The 22,827-nt window shown below is 47.9% G+C and overlaps 6 protein-coding genes across 8 annotated transcripts; 2 read left to right on the top strand and 4 right to left on the bottom strand.

Moving 5' to 3' along the window:
- Window positions 1-4: 4 nt before the first annotated feature.
- On the bottom strand, window positions 5-3,567 carry BDCG_05715 (chromosome transmission fidelity protein 4). The gene is made up of 8 exons (XM_045421403.1): window positions 3,314-3,567; window positions 3,037-3,194; window positions 2,808-2,959; window positions 1,795-2,738; window positions 1,605-1,739; window positions 1,417-1,548; window positions 1,065-1,360; window positions 5-988 (listed from the first exon to the last, which is right to left on the bottom strand). Exons 1-8 carry the CDS (start codon window positions 3,351-3,353, stop codon window positions 296-298), a joined length of 2,550 nt encoding a protein of 849 aa, XP_045277297.1. The 5' UTR covers window positions 3,354-3,567; the 3' UTR covers window positions 5-295.
- Window positions 3,568-3,846: 279 nt separating this feature from the next.
- BDCG_05714 (uncharacterized protein) lies at window positions 3,847-6,465 on the bottom strand. Its single transcript, XM_045421402.1, has 2 exons — window positions 5,674-6,465; window positions 3,847-5,584 (listed from the first exon to the last, which is right to left on the bottom strand). Exons 1-2 carry the CDS (start codon window positions 5,943-5,945, stop codon window positions 4,057-4,059), a joined length of 1,800 nt encoding a protein of 599 aa, XP_045277296.1. The 5' UTR covers window positions 5,946-6,465; the 3' UTR covers window positions 3,847-4,056.
- Window positions 6,371-9,311, top strand: BDCG_05713 (the record flags this gene model as incomplete). Of its 2 annotated transcripts, XM_045421400.1 has the most annotated exons (5): window positions 6,562-6,699; window positions 7,310-7,431; window positions 7,493-7,560; window positions 7,638-7,903; window positions 7,980-8,969. In XM_045421400.1, 5 exons carry the CDS (start codon window positions 6,562-6,564, stop codon window positions 8,967-8,969), a joined length of 1,584 nt encoding a protein of 527 aa, XP_045281367.1. The 2 variants fall into 2 exon arrangements, with proteins under 2 accessions (XP_045281368.1, XP_045281367.1); XM_045421401.1 differs by having other exon boundaries at window positions 6,371-7,431; window positions 7,980-9,311.
- Window positions 6,965-12,105, bottom strand: BDCG_05712 (RNA12 protein). The gene is made up of 3 exons (XM_045421399.1): window positions 11,759-12,105; window positions 9,935-11,695; window positions 6,965-9,873 (listed from the first exon to the last, which is right to left on the bottom strand). Exons 1-3 carry the CDS (start codon window positions 11,955-11,957, stop codon window positions 9,317-9,319), a joined length of 2,517 nt encoding a protein of 838 aa, XP_045277295.1. The 5' UTR covers window positions 11,958-12,105; the 3' UTR covers window positions 6,965-9,316.
- Window positions 12,106-12,176: 71 nt separating this feature from the next.
- Window positions 12,177-13,508, top strand: BDCG_05711 (uncharacterized protein). Its single transcript, XM_045421398.1, has one exon. The coding sequence runs from the start codon at window positions 12,440-12,442 to the stop codon at window positions 13,154-13,156; it is 717 nt and encodes a 238-aa protein (XP_045277294.1). The 5' UTR covers window positions 12,177-12,439; the 3' UTR covers window positions 13,157-13,508.
- BDCG_05710 lies at window positions 13,214-21,403 on the bottom strand. Of its 2 annotated transcripts, XM_045421397.1 has the most exons (6): window positions 21,268-21,403; window positions 20,730-21,078; window positions 20,585-20,625; window positions 17,145-20,505; window positions 14,335-16,992; window positions 13,214-14,267 (listed from the first exon to the last, which is right to left on the bottom strand). In XM_045421397.1, exons 2-6 carry the CDS (start codon window positions 20,897-20,899, stop codon window positions 14,120-14,122), a joined length of 6,378 nt encoding a protein of 2,125 aa, XP_045281366.1. In that variant the 5' UTR covers window positions 20,900-21,078; window positions 21,268-21,403; the 3' UTR covers window positions 13,214-14,119. The 2 variants fall into 2 exon arrangements, with proteins under 2 accessions (XP_045281366.1, XP_045277293.1); XM_045421396.1 differs by having other exon boundaries at window positions 20,730-21,403.
- Window positions 21,404-22,827: the final 1,424 nt, after the last annotated feature.

The following is a 22,827-nucleotide window of genomic DNA, read 5'->3' as shown; positions in this document are numbered from 1 at the left end:
AGGGCTTTTCTTATTCCAACCTTCAGATTGCTACATAGGGAGTATGTGATTTGTAGTATGGCATTCTTCTACAGCCTCCGCCCGCCTGCAAGAACCCTGTGGAGACAAGGTAACATCCGGGACCATTGCCGCAATCAGGGTGTCAATCTGTATAAAGCCATATATATAGCTTTCCGTAAAGATCATAGACTATAAAAATATTCTATATTTTGCACACGCAGGATGTAATTTCACACCTGAAATACATAGCGATGTTACAGATGTAGTAGTAGCTAGATGTCTTATTTCCCAATATTCAAGCAAGTTCGTCATCATCATTATCATCATCCTCCGCACCCATAAGCCGCCGTTCCGCCAACTCCTTAATCTTCTCATCTAGAACAGTCCGTTCATACCGCTGGGCAACCTTGCGCGCAGCATCCAACATCTTCCCGCTACGATCCCGCATCATGGAAACGAGTTCAAGGGCCTTCATCCCCCTCTCTTCGCCCTCCCGGCATTCAACTGCTAGCAACTGCAACACAATCTTGTCAATATCGATCTCCTTCCTCCGCAATTCCACCTCTCCGCTACCGCCCGTAGCTTCTGAGGCTGTGACACGGTCACTCAGCAGACTGAGGAAGAGGCTGGAACGTATAAACGCCTCTTCAAGCTTATTAACAGAGTCACGACCTGCAGCATCGTCCATGTCTTCGTCCTCGCCATCCCTAGGAGATGGCTTCTTCGGCTTTGAGAATATTGGAATCTTGAATTCGAATTCGCTAAGTAATGGTCGGGGGAAGTAAGGATATTGATCTCCGCCTTTGAGAATTATACAGTGGAACGCATCCTGCGCCACGGCGACCGGCCAGTACGTCTCTTCTTTCCGTCCGCCACTAAGGCGGTCCATGAGCTTAGTGTCAAGAACCGGTACCCAGCGCGCCTGTCCACGTTCTCGCCAGTGTTCTAATACTAACAGCACCCCTGAAGAATCGTATATGTAAGGGTCCTAGAGGAATGTCAGCATCATATTTTCAGTCAGAGCAAATTAAAAAAAAAAAAAAAAAAAGTGTTATAAAGCATACACCAGTATCTGAAAAGAAAACACTTCGAAGCTCGGTGGAATCAGGTAGAGCTACGTGATCTTCGTTCTGGTAAATTTCGTCCCGCTTGACATTTTCGATAGAGTAGGTTAATGTAGTGATTCCATCACTGCCAACGGGCCCGTTTCCTACGGTTAGGACATAGTCTCTCCATGCCGCACAAGTAACGCTCCGGCTCTTCTGCCTATAAATTCGGAACGGAGTACCGCAAAGTGTATAAACTCGGACATAATCGGCAGAGGTAGTGACAACAATATAAGAATTGCTTAGCGCAATGGCTGTTTAATGCATGGTTAGCAGCTAAACCCAACCACCAGCGGTGACTCCTACTAACCGGTGATACTTTCTCCTTCAGGAAGTTGAGTTCGCCAATCAGCCCGTACTGTCCACGTTTCATGAGGGCGATAAAATATTGTAGCTGGATGGTCACCCGATGGTTGGCAAGAAAATAAAGCGCCCTTCTCATCTACAAGAGCTTAGCACACGAATATTTACTACTGTAAGTCGGGATAGGTAACCTACTCAGGCAGGCTTTGTCATATAAAAAGGGGTCTGTAAAATGAAAGTCTCGAAACCGTTCCCGATCGTAAAACTCAACCGTGACGGTATGGTGTGTCTCTTGGTTAACAGTCCAAACGAATCCAATTAGGTTAAGACCTATATAGTAGTTTAGTAGAAGGTATATGGTGGAATCATATCCCGGCTGACTTACAGAGATATCTTCTGTCACCTCTCCAAGGGGTACTGCCGGGCTGAAATGAGGCATGTCGTTTCGACTGCAAGGACATGCCCATCTGTCGTTTATGATCATGTCCGTCCAGGTCATCCCGGAAATTAGGAGCTCGTTTGCCGAATTCGTTGATTTCTACATAGCCAGCTCCATCGTCGTCTTCAATGAAACCGTCATCTTCGTCCATGGGGCCTAAAATATCATCTAGGGAATCTGGGGTGCCACGTCTCTGGCGACTTTCCAGGCCAGTCCGTACGCCATTCGTCAACGGCCTGCTTGGAATACTTCTATGCTCTTCGTGAGCCGCAGAGAGTAAGGGCGCGCTTTCCAGTGGTTTATCAAGCAGTGATTTGTATTCTGGGGGGACAAAATCTTCATAAATGAATAATTCTCCATCGGAAGTAGTAAAAGAGAGGGTATTGTCGACAGGGTGCCAAGCAAGATTTATCACATTCGGTATGTCATATCTCCGCAAAATGCTTTGGCTCTTCGTCTCCCAAAGCAAAATTTGCCGATCTGCCCCAGCACTTGCCAATAGAGCGCCGTTCGGAGACCAGGCAAGTGCAGTAATATCTGCATTATGGCCAGCAGGGAAAACATTTTGTTTCGTCCAATCTCTAGTAGACACTATGGCAATATCTCTTGTCGGCTCAACCGCAGCAAATGCTCGTGCATCTGGATGCCACACGGCCCGCGATGTAGCTTCATGGTCTGTTTCCAGTCTGCCAATTATCCCATCAATTTTCTTAACAAGCTCCGGCTGCGGGCTGTCGATGGAGTATATATAAATTATCCCATCAGAGCCTGATACTGCAATGAAACGTCCACTAGGGTCGAAGTTCACATGTTTAACGCCCTTGGACTGATCCCGTAGATATTTTACAATAGTCATATCGTGAATATTAACAATCTTGACCACGAGTTCACTGAGAACAAAAATTTGTCGCGGTCAGCTTAAGAACATTTGAAGCAATAGAGCGTAAGAGAATGCATACTCGCTGGCAACAGCCACCCAATCCCCATCCTTTGATAGTGACAGGTCTCGCACGGGTAATGCGCAACGGACCAGCAATTTATCCATTTGACCTGTTGCTAATTCATATTTCCATACCGTGCCATCTTCAGCGCCCATAATGAACGAATCATTCTATTTCGGAGTAAATGCAGGGTTAGTTTATCGATGCCAAATATCTTCACGATTAAACGGAAACTGGCAAATAGTACAGTAGCAACAATTCCCAAACGCCCGTCCACTCCATCATCCACAGTCTTTGGTTCATCTTTTTCTCCAATTGTGAATATTCGAATTGCAGAGTTGGACCCGGCGGTGATCACTTGTCGGCCATTTGGGGTGTAACTTAGAATGGTGGTTCCCGGCGTATCTGCATGGAGAAACAACTATTAACGCTGAGATTGAAAAATGATATCCGACAGAACATCCATTCTGAACTAAGCAATTTAATGAAGCTTGCAACAATTATTTGAGGCGGGAATCACTCACGGGCTGGACGTCCTCTGAGCCTAACGGTTTCTGAAGCCATTTGGGACAGCGCAATACGACGCGACAGCGCAATCTATACAACAAAAACTGGAGCAGATATCCTAGTGGAAAATGGCACAGATATGTGTGATTAAAACGCCCTGCTCAATCTTGACGTCGTCGGTGTCGTCGGCGACGTTGGGATTGGAATTCACTGGGGTTGTGGTGAGACGCGTCGCGACGGCCAAATTATCACGTCTGCTTAATCAGCGTTTGGGAAATTTAACCCTAACCCTAGATCGAGATACGATCTATCAACTCGGATTGTTCCTACAGTACCTGACAAGCTCCAGAATCCCAAATCATTTACATTTATCCCTTGTATAATATATTATATTCAGCTTGAAATTTACGCCTTCTTTCGGGATAGCGAGCTTTTCCTGCCCTTAAATTCACAAGAAGATATCTAGCGGAAAAGCGTCCGTAGCGTTTTCATCCACTAACTCTTGTTAGAAAAGAGAGCATATCCAAGATTGATATCATGAGATACGTTTTGTCGATGCAGCGCAAGGCATTGGGCAACAGCCGCAATTCAAAGGGCAGTTCCAGTCGCGGCTTGGTTGATGGCGACGGCGATCTAGGAAGTAAACCCAGTTTCCCTCATTGGGAGAAAGCAATTGAAAAGGATTATATTGTGTGTAAGTAAAAGGGCAAGAATAAACATGAAGTGCAAGATTTAATAAAACTCCGTATATCGTTCTAAATTACACTTTCGACTTTATCCTCACCCTGATATCAGTCTGTGGCTCATAAACAAGCCCACCAGTTCTCCGTTTCGGTATCTTCCATCCTAAGCCCTTAGCCGGCTGAATATCCCACATTGCCAACAAACCAGCAACGAACCCCAACGTTATCCTTTCAGCGAATTTCCCATCCTGACTCACAGTATGCCCGCCGCCACCATAGACAGTCCATGTTTCCGGTATTTTAAGTGCAAGCTCCGGTTGGGCAGTGAACGACTCCCGTTTTTTAGATGGTCTAGACTTCTCGGAAGACTCGCTGGTATCGACTGCCTTCTCCGCTAAAAATCTTTCTGGCTCGAATTCTTCTGGGTCCTCGAAATAGTGTGAATCGGTATTGTGAAGAGTCTGCGGTATTGCGATAAATTCTCCTTCTTTAAACTGGTATGTCTGTTGTTTTCGGTTGGCGATTTTCGCATCACTGGCGGATTCGGTTAGTTTGAACTCCTTAGTGATCTTCCGGTAGGTGATTGGACATGAGTGCAGGCGCAGGGTCTCATAGTAGGTTGCTTTGAGCAACGGGCAAGAAATAAGGTGATCGATATCCAGCGATACTCGTGGCGGTTCTGGTAGTCTGAACCCCGTCTCGCCAGCATTCGGCCGCCCGGCTCGAGAATAGGGGGCAATTTCCTTCATGATCCGAGAGTGGATTGGGCCATCAGCTAGGATGTGAAGGAGATTCCAAAATATGATTGTGTTCAGTTTCGTGTCCATAGCCCATAAGAGTGCTAGACTTTCTGCAGCCATTGACGTAGCTGAAAGTCCAGCGTCTTTCCATGCTCGGCAGTGGTCTTGCATAAATTCGGAAACTTCATCAATTTGACGCCAGTCGAATCCGGGATCGTGACCATTTTCTGCAACTGCGAACGCGGAATGAAAGGCCGCCATGCCATGCAAAAGCCTACGTCGCGACCGATATGAGGTGGGAAGTCCTGGGAAGGGAACCCATCGTTGGATCCCCAGGATAATGGCATTGAAGTTATTGTTAAATTTCCTAATATCATCCGGGGTATTTGGAAGTGCTTCCATGAAGTCTTCTCCCATGATTGCCGTCATCACAGTTACAGCAACAAAGTTCCGGACTAAGGTATTGAGGTTTACTTCGCAAACTTGATCGTCGCCATCACCAATGAGGGAAATGGTGCTCATCCGCTCCCATAGATACTGATCGACAACACTCGAGCAAAAGGACAACATATTTGGCATGTTCTGCTCGATCTTTTGGATGGTGGCAGATGAACAGTCGGATGCAAGCGGTTCTTGCATTTGAAATTCCATTGATCTACACTGAGCGTCGAATTCGGCCCGGTTGAGTTTTCTGGTACTCTTTGGCGCTCCAAAAACGCGCTCCATAACATATGTGGTGAAGGCATTGGGCACGATCGACGATTTTTGCTCGGCCAAAAGAGCCTTGGCCAGTGATGGAGATGTGATTATGTTATGCCTCTGGCCGCAGATGTAGAGACTAAAAACAGGCTCCGGGGTGGTGTCTCTATAGAAAAATATTAGGTGATGCAAATATTGAGGGCAATAACGCCACAAGGAATGTACAAAAGTAGAGGAGTTTATATAAAGACTGACCTAGCATGTTTAAGTAGGCTCCGGCGGCAGAACCCCAATGAGAGGGCATGCCCAAAATATGGAACCCAGTATGGGAGGGTTTTGGGTCTCCATGCTTCATCAGCATTGGTGCCTCTGAAACAGGAACGGAAGCCGCTATATGTCCGTGTTATAATGCATACTAATATAGCACAGGCTATGATTATTTTGAAGTACGATTCAGACACAAACTCCACAGCGCCTTCTCGAGACAGAGAAAGGGTTGATATAATTGCATTCTCCATAGCGCTCATATAACTAGAGGGTCATATGCATATATGTATTTGAGATCGGCTTTTCGACCCGTGGACGCTTGTAGCCACAGAAAGGCAAAGAAAGAACACCAGGTACAAAAGAGGTCTACACCGTAGATGATGCCTCAGATATCACAGCGGTGGGGAAAAAGAAGTCCATAAGAGCCGCGAGTAAAAAGGCGTCAAGATCACCAGCTAATATTCATGTGCACATTTTGCAAATCCCTCAGGCAGGCTTTTTCTTTAAAGGTAGATTAGATCAATTAATATTCGCTGCGGGCCGGTAGTAGTTCCGACCTGATCTGATGGCGCAACAAAATGTTTTGGTCTGGCGTCAAAATAAAGATTTTGGTTTAAGCTTAAAATGGCCGGGTGCTGACTAACTCCGCCGCCAAGCCGGACTGCTCTTACAACCAAGATTGGACGGGAAATGCATCACCTAAATTTTGGCCGGCAGAACCGTTGTTGACGTTCCCCCAAGCTCAATCGCACCCCGAACTAGGTTCCGCATCGGGGTGGTTATCATGATATTAATGAGTTTCCTGTTTCTAGCTACCTTGCTTGGATCCTAGCCTGGAAGTTCCCCCACACCGGCAACCCCTGAATCTTCGATGATATGAAAAGCTCGACGAGCCCAGCAGGCGTCGGCAGCCTGTCTGTGGATCCGCCTCAGCCGCACAACGCCGGATTCTCGTTATCGCTGCGTTATTATGAGCTGAGCGACGCTATCACGTCGCACGGAGAGTTTGCTAGTGTCCGCATGATTTACAGGCGTAGCTCATTGACGAATTTCCCGCTCTGATCATTAATTAATATATCAATGCGGTGCAACTTTAGCGCGTGATAAGAACATCCCCACATCCGCGGATTTCACGTCTATTTTGGCTACCCTGATATATTCTCAATTTCATCTCTTATTTGGAATCCGTCCATTCCTTTTTTCATTTTATTTCATTTCTTTTTCATTCTGTCCATAATTGCCTCAAAGCTTGTCACCACGGGTCATTACGCTGAGATCGCAATGTTTCTTCCAACTTTTGTGTATAGGGTTTTGCAGTTACTTTCTCTATCCCTTTCTACGGCCGCTTCACTAGCTGTCGACAAGGTCCCAGGTAGCCTTTGTTTTCATTTTATCCTATCTCCAATTCCGTATCAATTGGTTGGCTACTAAATCATAATACTGTAGCCCGCTGCTGTCATTTTCCATCTTTAATTGATGCAACTTCAAATCAGCTACAGGCAGGACTGTCAAAAGGATGCTTTACCAGCGTTGATTTAGTTAATGTTTGTGAACCATGTATACGTTCCATTCAATTTACCTGCAGAGTTATGAATGCCGCTAAGAGCGGAACTTTGGAGGGTAGGCCTATATCGGAAGGATCGCGGATGTGAACTCGACACTACAGGTTGTGGCCGAGTTGAACCCTGACGCGATTGCCATTGCACGACGTCTGGATGTGGAACGGAAGCACGGGAAGCTTCGCGGGTTTGTGATCTCCAATCATTCCGCCAAACGCTTGAACACGATATTGACTCAATATGTTTAGACCACTACATGGGCTACCCGTTCTCATTAAGGGCAATATCGGCGTCGCGGACAAGATGAATACCACCTGTAACTCTCCCGAATTGCCTTGCGCTCGCCAGTGGGATTTCTTTTATGACACTGGTAGCTGACGACCTTGTTGCTAGCTGGTTCTTATGCTCTTTTGGGAGCAGAACTTCCCGAAGACTCTACAGTGGTCGTAAAGTTGAGGGAAGCTGGTGTAATCATCTTAGGAATGGCAGGTTTAAGTGAATGGGCCAATTTCCGCTCATTCAATTCTAGCAATGGCTGGAGCGCTTATGGCGGCCAAGTGACTGGAGCTTATGTCCCGAAACAAGATCCCAGTGGCAGCTCGAGCGGGAGCGGCGTGGCATCAGATTTAGGCTTAAGCTTTGCTACTCTTGGAACAGAGGTAGTTATCTTGAATTTATTTTCCCCACCTTACTACACACAGCGCCTTGAGCTTCGAGGTTAATTTCTGTTCCCAGACAAGCGGCAGCATTGTTAGCCCTAGTGGACAAAACAACATTGCCGGTATCAAGCCAACTGTTGGGCTCACATCCCGCTATCTTGTGGTTCCCATCAGCCAGCATATGGACACCATCGGGCCCATGGCTAGAACCGTTAAGGACGCCGCCAAGCTCCTCCAAGTGATTGCTGGCCCGGATTTAAACGACAACTACACATCCGCTTTCCCCTTTGATCATGTCCCTAATTACGTAGCAGCCTGCCAACGTTCGTCGCTCAAAGGGAAGCGGATCGGACTCCCAACAAACGTACTCGAGCAGGTTGCTCCTGAAATCCTTGACAACTTTAACGCTGCTGTCAAAGTGATGACTGATTCGGGGGCCATCATCGTTAAGGATGCCAACTACTCTGCCCTCGAAGAATCCAATACTAGCCCTTTACCAGGGGAAGTTATCTCCGCAGACTTCGTAAATGACATTGCTAACTATTTCTCCAAACTCCAAACCAATCCAAACAATATCAATACGCTCTCCGACCTGCGCGACTTCACCCAGGCATTCCCGCTCGAAGCCTATCCAGACCGCAATACAGGCTCCTGGGACGGCGCTCTCGCGCTCGGCTACAACAACACTTCCCCCGAATTCTGGCCAAAATATCAAAATGCTCTGCAGCTAGCTGGGGAAGGCGGCGTACTCGGTGCTCTGCGCAGAAACAAGCTTGACGCTATCGTCTTACCAAGTAGCCTCGCCTCGATCGGACCTGGCATTCTCGGTTCGCCCATTGTGACTGTGCCTATGGGTGCCTGGCCAGTGGGCACAGAAGTGGTGACTACCCCTAGAGATCTTGTGCTCTGGGCCCCTGGGGTACCGATGGGACTAAGCTTCCTAGGCGATTTTTGGAGCGAAGAAGCGTTGATTGGGATGGCCTATGCGTATGAGCAAAAGAGTCTTAAGAGGAAGACATTGAGCAGGTATATTGAACCAAAGACGGAATTGAAGGATGTCGTCTGAGGATCCATGTCGACAGCCCTGTATATTCCCTCGCTGGCTTTATATATGGCATTGTGTACTACCGTTTCCCTATGAGAGAACGAAGGTTGTCCTAATAGTTTTTGTGGGTTTCAAGTGGAAGTGACACCGGCAATTTTGCTATCTTCTATAAATTATTCACTGTACTAAAAGTTAATAATCAACTTTGAGAGTGGGGAATATAACTTTGCAAATGCACCAAGAACGGAAACGCCTCCTTATCCAAAGTAACAATTCTAGCATTCGTAGGCCTAGGACACAAAATAGTAACTACTAGCCATACTGCTGCCCCTGCAAGCAGCGACCAAAAATACCATTGAAGAAGAATATTACTCCACCTCAAGGATCCTCTTCAACAGAGAAGCCTCCCTTTCATATTTCTCCACGTTAACCTGCGAACTGCTCAGCTTCCCCAGTAGCCAACGGACACGCGGTGCAATTTCACCCGGTTGCTTTGGGAAAGACCCGAGCACCTGTAACTCCTTCTCTAAGTTCTGGATGTTTTGGTTTTCCATTGCAATCAACCGCCCCAATATCGCCATGCCGAATCGACTGCTCAAGGCTTTATTGTTGGTAAGCTGCTCGAACGCGGCACGGTACACAGGTTTTCCTGGTTTGATTGTTGACGGAGAGCCGCTAATATTGGCAACGGATATGAGCTCAGCTTGCTGCAGGGCTTGGATTGCAGCCTCGCCATCGCTCTTAAATAAGGGGTGAAGTAGGATTTCATTATATCGCAGGGTTTCTGAATCGCTCTTTCCCAATTTCGAAATAAGATACCAGGCTTGTTCAGGCGACCAGTGAGGCTTCTCAGTGGTAGGGAGATCGAGGATAAACATTTTTAAGATTTCGGCCGATGATTCGGTGATTATTCGTTGTACGGCATCTATTTTTATAGTTTAGCAGGTGGACGCAATGGATACATCACATTGGAAGGAGTTACTGACCTTTTGGCGTTGATCCAGTTTTGATCATCCGAGCTAGGAACTCGAGATCGGTGAGACGTCCACCGAGTGCATGAATAGAAGCATCAAGTCCTTCCATGTGCTCCAATTTTTCGGTGGTGCCGTTTTGCTGTTTCCCTTCTCCCGCAGCTCGGATATGCTCAAGGACGAAGCGTTTTGCCACTTCCGGCGAACAGTCCTGCAATGATATCTGGTGAAAGACAGTGTTCGGAAGAGCTCTGCTTAATGATTTTGAAGCTGAAACATCTGTAGTCAGAAATATCACGCGAGCAACGTTGGAAGTAGTCAACGCTGCAGCCCATTGAGCCAGTTTCTCATAAATCATCGGATTCTCGTGGGCTTTATGCAAGAAATTATCGATAACAACCACTGGACGGCTTTCAGGATGAGCTTCCAAGTACTCTTCATCGCTTAGATTGGCATGCTTGTTGTCCTTTTTCCTCTCCTCAAGGGCCACTTGTTTCAGGGCATTCGCGGTATTCTGCAAAATCTTTCCAAGTTGGCCGTCTAGTGTTTCTGAGAAACCAGCTTTTGCGCCCGTAGTCCCCTGTATCGCTACATCTATCACGCTGCTGACACTGTTCATCCAGGAGAAGACAGGTCGATAACCAACTTCAGCAGCGGCAGCATTAATGGTAGCGGTGTCGCCATTGGCGTCTTGGATGGGTTTGCAATCTATAACTAATTTGTGGTCGCGATCCGCCAACACTTCATCCAAAACGAGCTCCTTTTTGCCCGAACCAGGTGGTCCTTGGATTATGATTAAAGTACTGGTAACCTCGAGCAGCCAACTTTTGATGAGTTGAATATCATTCTTCCGATCCTCCCATACCGCTTTCAACCCTCCAGTTTCCGAATCATGGCGTCCGAACGGAATCATTTGGTTGGCTTTGCTAGCTTGCCGTTGCACCCACTGCCAGACAATGTTATCTTCCAGATGGAGAGGCGGCTTGATTCGAATTTTAATAGAGAACGTGCGGATCGGATCGAAGATGATAACGGTAATCGTCGCGAGAAGTGCGGCCAGAACAGGGATTACGATTCTTGGGTGATTGAATAGCCAGTCTCGTATCCATCCCCTTTTCGTTTTCTGTTCATAGGTGATCTTAAGCAGAGTCTCTGACTTTCCTCCCCCTTCTGCCTCTGAAACTTTGAAACCATGTAAGCAATTTTTAGCTGCGACTGCACTTCGAAGCCTATTGTACTCAATGAGTGCATAACGTGGTACAACTTTGGAATCTGACGGTTGCGCCACAATGTCCGTCAACTTGCCATACCGTCTGGCCAATGAATAGAGTGTTTCCTGGGTTAATTCTGCTGCGGATGCTTCAGGAAATGTTGGGAGGAATTCAACTTTGAGCATTTTGCTAGGGATACGATAAAGATCCTCTATCCACGGTCGGCCTCGCACCAATGCGGCGTGGGTGGTATAAAAAGGGTTAAACCATGGTCTGATGGGGTTCTTTGCCAGGTGATCTCTTAGTTGATGCTCCAGCTCTGTAGCATCAACTCCAGAGTCAAGGGCAAACTTAACGAAGGCACCGCCCTCATCATAGCGAGGTATAATTTGGGTTATTTCACCTCGCAGCTCGGGCGGTAAAGCCCGTTGTACGGCTGACAGTGGCTCTGAAGCTGCAAAATCCGGTCTATCTATCTGCTTTTTAAGCTCTGCAGAAACGGCACCAGTTGCTGGAGTGGTAAATGGAATCTCGCGCAGCCATTTCAGCCTGAGCGGAAATAAGTCTGAGATGCGGCTGGATCAGTCTTGAAAAATGTGGTTCGTACCCATAACAGAAGTATACATACTGTCAACATAGGCTATGGCTTCATTTGAGCCAGCTTGTATATGCCCTGATTCGTCTCCTCGTGACTGTATAGTAGCATGGTTTAAATTGGTCCTGAGCTGCTTATAGGTGCAGAGAGCAGGGCGGGAGAGATTCCAAGCGATACCGGTTGGAGGGCGGCGGCGTGTCCTGAGACACGCCTTCCCCAGGATGCCTATCATACTGCAGTGAAACAAATGCTTATCGAATACTGGCGGCCCATCATGGTGATGTTCAATGACTTTGTTCACAATACAACAGGGACGTTCCAACTTGGCCGAGAAAAGATAAAACAGAGGCGCTATGACGTAGTTAGATTGGTCAGTGAGAGAGCTTAGTCATCCATCGTTGCCCATAAATCACATGACCCGTGCCCTTTCGATATTTTTGCGCCGCAATATCAAGGGCTAGTTTTGTCGCGACAAGCCAATGGAGCTATCTCGTCCAGACCAGCTGCGATAGTTGACAGAGGAGATTGCGATAAGACCCAGTCATAGAGCCACATGCTCTACGCATATATTTAAATCAGCTAGCGTTCGCGTGAACCAACAATTGATCGCCCGATCCTTAACAATTTTCTGCGCTACCCGCCGCTGAAACCTAGTATATAGTATACCTCGACGCCGGACAATCTGTTCAACAGTCGCATCCGTAACAACAAGCAATGGGTTGGTGGTGGAGCTCCGCTCCTAACCAGGGAGAAGCGGTGTCGCAAACTGAACCTCCCCGCGCTGCACCTTCACAATCTCCGCCCGACCACATGAAAAGCCCTGAGCCAACTCTCCCCGAACACCTCAAGCCCGTCAGTCGCGATGAACTCGCCGAAGCAGAGTTACAATCCCTTCTAAATAGCTTCCAGAATGAGAGTAACACTTCTACATCCTCTCACTCATCACAATCATCGTCATCGTCATCGTCAACAACAACACCACCACCATCCGCCAGCGAACCCACCTACTACCCACCTTCTTCTACCTCGAATAATGATTCAACTGAAATCCCTACAAATATCTCCCCCGAAACCCTATACCCGACTACCATGTCCTGCCGATCGGCCTTCGACTACGCCTTTTTCTGCCAGTCGTTCGGAGGCCAATGGGTCAACGTATACCGATACGGCGAGCTGCGCTCATGTAGCGAGCATTGGTCTGATTTCTGGTTTTGCATGCGCACCCGATCCTATTCGGAGGAGGAGAAGGCGAAGATGATCTCTGACCGATACCGTAAGAAGGCTGTCAAGTATAAGACAGGGCCTAGTAGTGAAGACGTGTGGGATGTCCGGACGGAGCCAGTTAGAGGTGCGTTTCAGGGGGATTTGAGGGCCTTGGAAAGGGAGATGAAGGCTGCGGCGCAAAGGGAGAAAGGGGAAGAGGGCGCTTGAGGAGTCGAGTCTCTTCCTAATTATTGGTATTTTTTAGGGGATGGTTGCTATTTACAATGTTTGACTAGATATATATATATATATATACCTTGTAACAATATTTTACTCTGATTCTTATCTTAGATCCCATTTTATAATTTCGCCACAAAGCTCAGCCTATTATATGCTATACATTCACACGGCTGCAAGAAACCCTTAGCTTAAGAGATGAGATTTGGGTGCCGAAAGAGATCAGGGCGGGTATTGCTTAATAAATTCCTAGTTTCGCAACCGTGTTTTCAATCGAGCTGCGCAGTTGTCCTTCTCTTCTCCAATCCTCTTTCACAACTCGAGACGGAGATTGGTAGAAAAAGGATGTACGTACGCAAGGAAAAAGAGACAAGCTGTATAAATAAATATATATATATATATATATACACGCACACATGGCAGGCACATAGGAGGAGCCGACAAGGTTGGAACTCGTTCAGAAGCAAGAAAGTTGACAAATTTTAACCAAATGTTACAAACCGACGCGCGAAGAAGAGGGGGAGGGGGGGGGGGCAAGGAGGAGGAAAGAAATCCCCAAAAACGAAGTAACAAAATGCAACTAATGCCAAAAGAAGCTGAAATACGCTGGGTATATATATATATTGGCCCCTCTTTTCCCCAAAAAATAAGGGAAGAAAAATCAAAACAACGAACAAATATCAAAGTCGCTCAATGCATCTCAAAATTCCCGCCACATCGCTCGTTGAGAGTATGTTATTAATAATGAGAAATAACAATTCCGTCTTCTGAAGTCCATGACAGGTCGCCAGATGTATCAGCATCGTACTTCTCTGGGTCCAATTTGCCCCGCTTATCGTCGTCCCGAGCTAGCGGTGGCATCGATAATGTCCACTGTTTTAAATACAAGAGCGTAGATGCATCCGGAAAGTTGCCCCTGGCAGGCGCTGAAGTAAGATAACTATCATTCAAGCTTTACGCGGCAGCGGCCTGCGCTTGCGCTATAGGCACAGAGTCAATCGCAGGACGGCGGACAATTCCTCCAGTTACAGGAAGTTGAGAGCTTGTACCCATCAAGTACGCGTCGGCTTCGCGGGCAGCCTGGCGACCTTCATTGATACCCCTGAAATAATTATATATCAGCAAAAAATCTTCAGATTATGAGATAGAAAAGCATAAAAACAACTTACCAAACAATCAGAGACTGTCCACGCCTACAGTCGCCAGCAGCGAAAACACCTGGTACATTGGTTGAATACTGGCCGGGGGGTGTCTTGATGTTCTTTCTGGCGTCCTTTTCAATTTCGTCCCCGAGCAGCCTGTCCTCAGGTCCCAAGAAACCCATAGAGAGCAGAACAAGGTCTGCGGGGAAAAATTGCTCACTACCCTCAACCGTCTTCATGTCCCAGCCGCCAGACGGACTCTTGGTCCATTCGACACGATTGATGTTGATTCCTTTAACCACGCCGTTCTCGCCGACGAATTCCTTCGACATTACACAGTATTCGCGGGGGTCCTTGCCCATATGAGTCTTCACCTCGGTGTGCCCATAGTCGACACGGTAGATGCGAGGCCATTGAGGCCATGGGTTATCACGAGCCCGTTCTGGGGGCGGTTGCGGGAGCAATTCGAAGTTGGTCACAGATTTGGCCCCATGGCGGACTGAGGTGCCGATACAATCATTACCAGTATCGCCGCCACCAATGACAATAACGTGCTTGTCTTTGGCGGAGATGTATTCACCGTCAGACAATCCAGAATCCAGCAAGGATTTGGTATTGCAATGGAGGAACTCCATGGCGAAGTGAATACCGTCGAGTTCACGGCCGGGGATCTTCAAGTCTCTTGCAACCGTCGCACCAGTGGCGATTATGACCGCCTGGCTTTCTTTCCGTAATTGCTCCAGAGATATATCTCCCTCTGGTCCGACGGTAGTGTTGGTAACAAACTTAATACCTTCCGCCTCCATGAAATCAACCCGTCTCTGAACGATCTTCTTATCAAGCTTCATGTTTGGAATGCCATACATTAGCAGGCCTCCAATACGGTCGGCACGCTCATATACAGTCACGCTGTGGCCAGCACGGTTGAGCTGATCCGCAGCAGCAAGGCCAGCCGGGCCCGAGCCAATAATGGCGACAGTTTTGCCTGTGCGAATTGCTGGGGGAGTTGGAACCATCCAGCCCATTTCAAAGCCACGGTCGATTATTGCGCACTCGATACTCTTGATACCAACGGGGTCTCCAATGATTCCAAGAACGCAAGCGCCTTCGCAAGGAGCTGGGCAAACGCGACCTGTGAATTCTGGAAAGTTATTTGTCATGAGCAACCGATTAAGCGCGTCCTGCCACTGATTCTGAAAGACAAGTTCATTCCACTTGGGAATAATGTTGGAAATGGGGCATCCAGTATCGGATTGACAGAAGGGAACACCACAGTCCATGCAACGAGCGGACTGGTACTTCAATTCATCGTCCGTTAGACGTGTGCTCAACTCTGCCCAGTCACGAGTTCGAGTCCTTGGGTTACGATATTTCTCGCTATGGCGGTTATACTTCATAAAACCTTTGGTTTTGTCGAGGATCAAGGCAGTGCGCTTTTTCTCCGTCTTCGAGTCCCCAACGCTGTCCTCGATATCTAGAAGATCACTTTTCTTGGTTTCCTCGCGATTATCGTGGAGCTTTTTAGCGGCTTCCCCTGTGGGATTTCCGGACTGGTATGGAAGAGTGAACTCAGGCTTTTTCGCGGCGGCAGCCTTTCTAGCTTCCTCCTCTAGTACCCTCTTATAATCGGTGGGAAGAACTTTGACGAAATGGTTTAGGGCCCGAGTAAAGTCAAGAAGTATACGGGCTGCAAGCTCTGAGCCGGTATAGTGATGATGGTCTTCGATGAGCCCGCGTAAGAAGGCAATCTCTGCTGGGTCTTCTACCCCAGAAACTTCAACCATTTCCATGTTAATTTTCGAGTGAAAGTCCCGGTTCACGTCGAGGACATAGGCGATACCGCCAGACATTCCAGCTGCGAAATTTCGGCCAGTCGGTCCGAGAATCAGAACACGGCCTCCGGTCATGTATTCACAACCATGATCACCGACTCCCTCTACGACCGCTGTGGCGCCAGAGTTACGTACAGCAAATCGTTCCGCAGCTACACCGCGGAAGTAGCAGTGACCAAGTGTGGCGCCATACAAGCAGACATTCCCAACAATGATGTTCTCCTCGGATTTAAAAACCGCGCTGCGAGGAGGATACACGATCAAACGGCCTCCTGACAAGCCTTTACCAACATAGTCATTGGCATCACCCTCAAGCTCTAAGGTTACACCGGGTGCAAGGAACGCGCCGAAGGATTGACCTGCGGATCCTTTGATATTTGCGTGAATAGTGTCTTGTGGAAGGCCAGCCGCCCCATAGCGACGACTAATCTGGTATGAAAGAGTAGCACCCATTGTGCGGTCAGTGTTAACGACGTCACACTCAATACGGCATGGCAAGCCTTTTTCCAGCGCCAGTTCAGATTCTGCAATGAGCTTATTGTCCAGACGGACATGGAGGCGGTGGTCTTGTTTTCGAACATTGTAAGTCGCCACCCCAGGGCGCAGAGAGTGGGCGGGAGTGAGAATGAGAGACAGGTCGATATTTTCCATTTTGGATGAAGGGAGATCATCCCGCATCTTCAACAGGTCAACACGGCCTACCATCTCGTTAATAGTGCGGATTCCCAATTTGGCCATGATCGCTCGCATTTCGTTCGCAATATAGTAGAAGAAGTTGATAACGTGTTCAGGGGTCCCTTTGAATTTTTGTCGGAGAAAGGGATCTTGGGTTGCAATCCCAACTGGACAGGTGCTAGACGAAGATAACAAAAGTTAGCCATAGCAGTTTCCTAAATAGATATCACAAAACCTCGTCGAATATCCTCGCGGAAAAAGCACCCTCTAGTCACAGGAGAACAAACAACATAGCATAGCGTCAGGATAAGGAAAGACGTTGATACTTACTTTAAATGGCATTTGCGCATCATCACACAACCCATAGCAATGAGAGGCGCCGTCGCAAAGCCCCATTCCTCTGCTCCAAGCAAACACGCCATAGCCACGTCCCTACCAGTGCGTAGCTGGCCATCAGTCTGAACAATAACACGGCCGCGAAGATCATTAAGAACCAGTGTCTGGTGAGTCTCTGCAAGACCGAGCTCCCAGGGAAGCCCAGCATATTTTATTCCAGTCCATCGAGAAGCTCCGGTGCCTCCATCATGACCTGAGATCAAGATATGGTCTGCTTTGGCCTTGGCCACACCAGAAGCAACAATACCAACGCCCACCTCAGAGACGAGCTTGACAGAAACGCGCGATCGAGGATTCGAACACTTCAGATCGTATATGAGTTGTTTCAAATCTTCGATTGAGTAGATATCGTGATGCGGTGGTGGTGAAATAAGGCCTACGCCAGGGGTGGAGTGGCGGGTCTTGCCGATCTCAGCGGAAACTTTATGGCCAGGAAGCTCTCCCCCTTCACCAGGTTTGGCACCCTGGGCCATTTTAATTTGAAGTTCATCGGCGTCAGCAAGGTAGCTGGAAGTAACACCAAATCGGCCAGAAGCAATCTGCTTGATGGCGGATCTCATTGTATCGCCATTCTCCATCACCTTGCTACGCTGCGCATCTTCACCACCCTCTCCCGTATTCGACTTGCCCCCAAGCCTATTCATTGCAATAGCAAGGGTAGAGTGAGATTCCATGGAAATGGACCCATAAGACATGGCGCCAGTGACAAAACGGCGAACTATTTCAGTCCACGGCTCGACTTGATCAATTGGCACTGGAGTGCGTTGTTCGAAGTCAAAATCGAGCAATCCACGCAAGGTACAGTTCTTGATTTGCTCATGTTCTGAGCGTGCATACGCTTCATAAGATCTGTCGTTCTTCGTGCGAACTGCATCCTGAATGTTGGCAATGCTGATGGGATCATTGACATGGTGTTCGCCACCATCACGCCAATGATATTCGCCGGATTCAGCCAAACCAGGGATTTCACGAATAATTCGCGATGGGAAACCTTGCTCGTGGAAGGCAAATGCATCCTGCGCAATCTGCTCAAATGTCATACCTCTTATTCTACTGGCAGTGCCGGCAAAACAACGATCAATAACGCTGTCATCGATTCCGAGGGCTTCAAAGATCTGGGCGCCCTTGTAGCTTTGGAGAGTTGAGATGCCCATTTTACTCATTACTTTGAGGATACCGCCATCAACTGACGCCTTGTAGTTTTCGATGACCTTCTCGTCAGAAAGTTCCTTGCGGATCAAGTTCTCACGGTTCATCTTCAGAATGCATTCCATAGCCAGGTAAGGGCAGATACCATCCGCACCATACCCAAGCAGGACGCACATGTGGTGTACCTCTCGAGCTTCTGCTGTTTCGATAATCAAAGCAGCTAGCGACCGCCACTTGTTTCGAACGAGATGATGGTGGACGAGGCCAGTGGCAAGAAGAGCAGAGACAGGAACGCGGTCAGCGGAGGTGGCTCTGTCGGAAAGGATAAGCACCTTATCGCCGTTTTGAATACCTTCCGTTGCGGCGTTACAGATATCATCCAGAGCGTCCAAATAACCTTGAACTCCTTTTGCCTTCTCAAACGTGATGTCGATCGTTTTGACGGGCCAGTCGGCATGGATTGACGCAATATTTTTGATCGCACTGAACTCATCCAGTGATAAAATAGGTGAAGTGAGCAGGAGGCGATGGCACTGCGAAGAATCCATCTCCAGAAGATTCCCTTGCGGACCCACGTAGCACTCAAGAGACATGACAATTGCCTCTCGAATTGGATCGATTGGAGGATTGGTGACCTGCGCAAATAGCTGACGGAAATATTCATATAGAAGCCGTGGCTGTTGAGCAAGACATGCAAGAGGGGCATCGTTACCCATAGATCCAAGCGCCTCCTTCGAATCTGCTGCCATTGGACCCAAAATGAGACTGACTTGCTCGTATGAATAGCCAAAAGCATGGAGTCTTACATCACCCTGGACTGTAGAATCGTCCAAAGCGTATGTTAGGTCAACATTTTTCTGCATCAGGCTTTTCTGAATTTCAGGGAGGCGAAGTAGCTCTCTTTCAATCCAAGCTCGAAAATCATGGCGGCTGGCAACAGTGCTCTTTAACTCAGCGTCATCAATGATCCTTCCAGCCAGAGTGTCAACGAGCAGCATTTTTCCGGGCTGTAGACGCCCCTTTTCAACAATGCGCTCGGGATCAAATGGAATAGCACCGACTTCGGATGCGCAAATGATACGATCGTCATCCGTAACGTAGTAACGGCAGGGCCTAAGACCATTGCGATCCAAGTTAGCGCCACAGTAACGACCATCAGAGAAGGTGAAGAGCGCAGGGCCGTCCCAAGGCTCCATCTGGCAAGCAGCCCATTCGTAGAAAGCAGCTTTTGCGGGGTCCATCGCAGGATTGTCCTGCCACGCCTCCGGGACCATCAGCATCACGGCTTCTGGCAAGGACAGAACTCCGTTCATGGTGAGTAGTTCGAGCACATTGTCGAAGGCGGCGGAGTCTGAACCACCGTCCTCAACAATCGGGTAGAGATAGTCCAGTTCATCACCGAAAATCTCCGATCGCAGAACGCCTTCTCTGGCTCTCATCCAGTTCTTGTTGCCGCGCAAAGTATTAATTTCGCCATTGTGCGCAGCCCAGCGCAGGGGTTGAGCGCGATCCCAGGATGGGAATGTGTTTGTGGAGAACCGGGAGTGGACCAACGCGAAATGGCCTTCATAGTCAACGGAGACCAGATCATGATAGTACTCGTAGACCTGGACGGGAGCCAGCTGGCCCTTGTAGACGATGTTGCGGTTGCTAAGGGAACAGACGTAGAACCAGTTGGCAAGGCCCAGTACATGAGTCGCGCGTTTTCGAAGGAAATACAGCTGGCGTTCGAAAGCGCGGTCATCGAACTGGTCTGGGTCTGTATTCCGTGGCCTCGTCCCGTCGCCATAGGCGGAGTGAAGCACAACGAACGGTTGCATGATAATGGGCTCGCGGGAAAGCGCCGCAGGGCCCAGCAAGGTGGAATCGCGCGGGACATCACGCCAGCCCAACACGCGCAGCTGGAGCTCTCTGGCCAGCTCTTCAAAGGTAACTATAGATTCTTTCAGTGCCTCAGGGTCAGGTTTAAAGAACAAGTTTCCCGTGGCATACTGGCCGATCGGCGGCAGCTCGACGCCGGCATCCCGTGCGAAGTGCTTCACAAAGAACTTGTGCGGGATGCTGGTCATCACTCCAGCTCCATCGCCGTCCCTCGCATCAGACCCAACCGCACCACGATGGGTCATATTGCACAGCAAATTCCGGGCTGTGCGGGAGAACAGAAGGTTAGAACCACCAGTTCCGCGCTGCAATAATCAATAGTACGGCATTGTGGCATTTCTTACCATCGCTGACTATTTTATGACTCGCCTTTCCCTTGATATGGCTGCGCAGGCGATTGTTAGCCGCTACATTATCCTACCGCCAGTGAAAAAAAAAAAAAAAAAAGGGGGGGGGGGGGGGGGGGAGGAGGAGGATTCTTCAACTCACGCTGCGAAGCCTACGCCACAGGCATCTTTCTCCAGCTCCGGGTCATAGAGACCTTGCCGTTTCGGTAAGGCCTCTGCCCAGCCATATCCCTTCTCTGCCTTGTACTCCGAATACTCAAACGGCGGTTCCTCTTCGAGATTTTGATCATAAGGGTGTTCCAAGAAACCCATGCTTCCGTCGGTGACCGACAGATACTGAGAAAAAGGCCGGGTTACGTTGGATTTACTAAGGGGATTTTTGGGATATCCAGGGTATTTATTTGGCTTATGCTTAGTTATGGGGATTTGGAGATTTCCTTGGGTGGCTGGTTCTGGTTAATATGCTGGAGTGGCCTTTTTTGGTTATTACCCTTGGTGCAATCCCAAGTTAGTTACCTAGGGCTAACTTAGGGCTTTGGTGTCGAAATGTTGGGAAGAGACAGATCAAAACAGATCAGAGACAAAGAGGCAAACGAGGAATAATATATAGTTAAACCAGCCAACTGACTCGAGAAAGGGAATACGATACATTTCCTGTGGCAAAAAGTATTACTACTTACTAGTAGTTTAGTTAGTTACTACTTGAACCCCCGAACAACTTAAATATCAATAATCGAGACAAGCTTGATATTACCTCCGACAGCTCTATAACTACTTTCTGCAAGAGGAAATCCTATATATATATATATATATAAACCGGTAACTTATATTATATTTGCGGCGTCCATGTCTTAATACTTTCCCCAATGGCGACGGCAAAATATACGATCTAGTCGCCCTCCTCCTCCTCCTCCTCCTCCCCCTCCCTCCTTGCACTCACTGACTTTTAGACAAGCCACTGACGATGGAGCTGGAAATGGAGCTGGAGCTTCGGGTTCTGATGAAAGAAAAATATTCGCGCTATCTTGAACGCCGCTGATAAGTGAGATAAGGAGCTCAAGCCAGCCGCCAATCAAAAGCCTGGTATGGTAAATGGTAATTGGCGACAGACATCGAACCCAAGAAACGGCAAGGATCCACTTCCCCCCCCCCCCCCCCCAAACCTTGGCCTGCAGCTTGGGCCAAACCAACCAGCAGAAGGGGATTTAGGCACCAAGGGTTTAACTAAGTGGAAAGAGTTGTTCCCCGACAACGGAGGGCGGGGGAGTTTCATCTCTCTCTCTCTCTCTCTCTCGAACAAATATCAAACTTATCATCACTTATTTTACTTTACGGAGTACTCTGTGCGAATGATTTGATTCTCTGGAACTACTAATGTAGGCAGGCGGTGGCTTGCAATTCCGTAAGCGTCGAATGGTTGCACAACTGCACAACCGGGACAGTTTCCATTTATTACTATTCCATAAGGCAGTGGAACTATTTCTACACTTCCATCTTACAAAAAGGGACAAAAAAAAAGAAGGAGAAAGGACACAAGATTTCCTAAACTCTGGTAGGAAAAGAAACCGCACTATATGAGGGATGGGATGGGACACTCTCAGATCTGTAGGAACAAACTTTTTGCTAAGAAGAATGCCCTGTCAGCATCACAGCACGGCGACCTTCACGAGAAGAAGTTGGCTTATGCGAATTTGCTCTAAGATGTGGTGGAGTTCGTTCCCCTGTCCATTGCAATAATCTTATCTATTCCGAGGATGTTTTAAAAGAAAGAAAAGTTGTAGTTGAGATGCGAATTTAGATGGTAACTTTTAACTACTAGTTACTAACTACTACTACTATAAATCCGCGAATATAACACGGAAAGTCTTGGGAGATTAGACAGAAAATGATCCTCATGGCCAAGAAGACCGGCGTCGACCTTAGTTAACTAGCGTGCTGCAGCAAAATTAAGCCCGGGCTTAACTACCAGGACCACCTACTACTTCTCCCAGTACAATATAACTACTATCCTGATAACATAAGATATAAGAAATAGGGTTGATTGATATCTATCTAATATCAACTTTAATCTCCCCGCGCCAACAATTCTATAAGAAAAAGAACTGACAAAGGATCAAAGTATGTTACAGTACAAACAAACAGAGTATACGGAGTAAAAGAAGAAAACATATTGAAACTCTGATCGCGCTCCGAATTCACCCGGTGCCTCTCATTCGTCCCGCTGCCATACATCCCATCTA

Source organism: Blastomyces dermatitidis, assembly GCF_000003525.1.
Source record: "Blastomyces dermatitidis ER-3 genomic scaffold supercont1.6, whole genome shotgun sequence".
NCBI lineage: Eukaryota > Fungi > Ascomycota > Eurotiomycetes > Onygenales > Ajellomycetaceae > Blastomyces > Blastomyces dermatitidis.
The sequence above is the reverse complement of the archived record's forward strand: the minus strand, read 5'-3'. Positions and strand labels throughout refer to the sequence as shown.

What these genes read in the sequence shown, in the direction of transcription:
- BDCG_05712 (XM_045421399.1), bottom strand. Translation starts at nt 11,957, where the DNA reads ATGATAGGCATCCTGGGGAAGGCGTGTCTCAGGACACGCCGCCGCCCT. An exon ending in AGCCATAGCCTATGTTGACA is followed by an intron (nt 11,696 to 11,758) that starts GTATGTATACTT and finishes GCCGCATCTCAG; the next exon opens with ACTTATTTCCGCTCAGGCTG. An exon ending in AACTGGATCAACGCCAAAAG is followed by an intron (nt 9,874 to 9,934) that starts GTCAGTAACTCC and finishes CTATAAAAATAG; the next exon opens with ATGCCGTACAACGAATAATC.
- BDCG_05715 (XM_045421403.1), bottom strand. Translation starts at nt 3,353, where the DNA reads ATGGCTTCAGAAACCGTTAGGCTCAGAGGACGTCCAGCCC. An exon ending in TGGGTGGCTGTTGCCAGCGA is followed by an intron (nt 2,739 to 2,807) that starts GTATGCATTCTC and finishes TTTTGTTCTCAG; the next exon opens with TGAACTCGTGGTCAAGATTG. An exon ending in AGGTGACAGAAGATATCTCT is followed by an intron (nt 1,740 to 1,794) that starts GTAAGTCAGCCG and finishes ACTACTATATAG; the next exon opens with GTCTTAACCTAATTGGATTC.
- BDCG_05714 (XM_045421402.1), bottom strand. Translation starts at nt 5,945, where the DNA reads ATGAGCGCTATGGAGAATGCAATTATATCAACCCTTTCTCTGTCTCGA. An exon ending in AGCCTACTTAAACATGCTAG is followed by an intron (nt 5,585 to 5,673) that starts GTCAGTCTTTAT and finishes ATTTTTCTATAG; the next exon opens with AGACACCACCCCGGAGCCTG.
- BDCG_05710 (XM_045421396.1), bottom strand. Translation starts at nt 20,899, where the DNA reads ATGGGTTTCTTGGAACACCCTTATGATCAAAATCTCGAAGAGGAACCG. An exon ending in TCATAAAATAGTCAGCGATG is followed by an intron (nt 20,506 to 20,584) that starts GTAAGAAATGCC and finishes TCTCCCGCACAG; the next exon opens with CCCGGAATTTGCTGTGCAAT. An exon ending in ATGCGCAAATGCCATTTAAA is followed by an intron (nt 16,993 to 17,144) that starts GTAAGTATCAAC and finishes ATCTTCGTCTAG; the next exon opens with CACCTGTCCAGTTGGGATTG.
- BDCG_05711 (XM_045421398.1), top strand. Translation starts at nt 12,440, where the DNA reads ATGGGTTGGTGGTGGAGCTCCGCTCCTAACCAGGGAGAAGCGGTGTCG.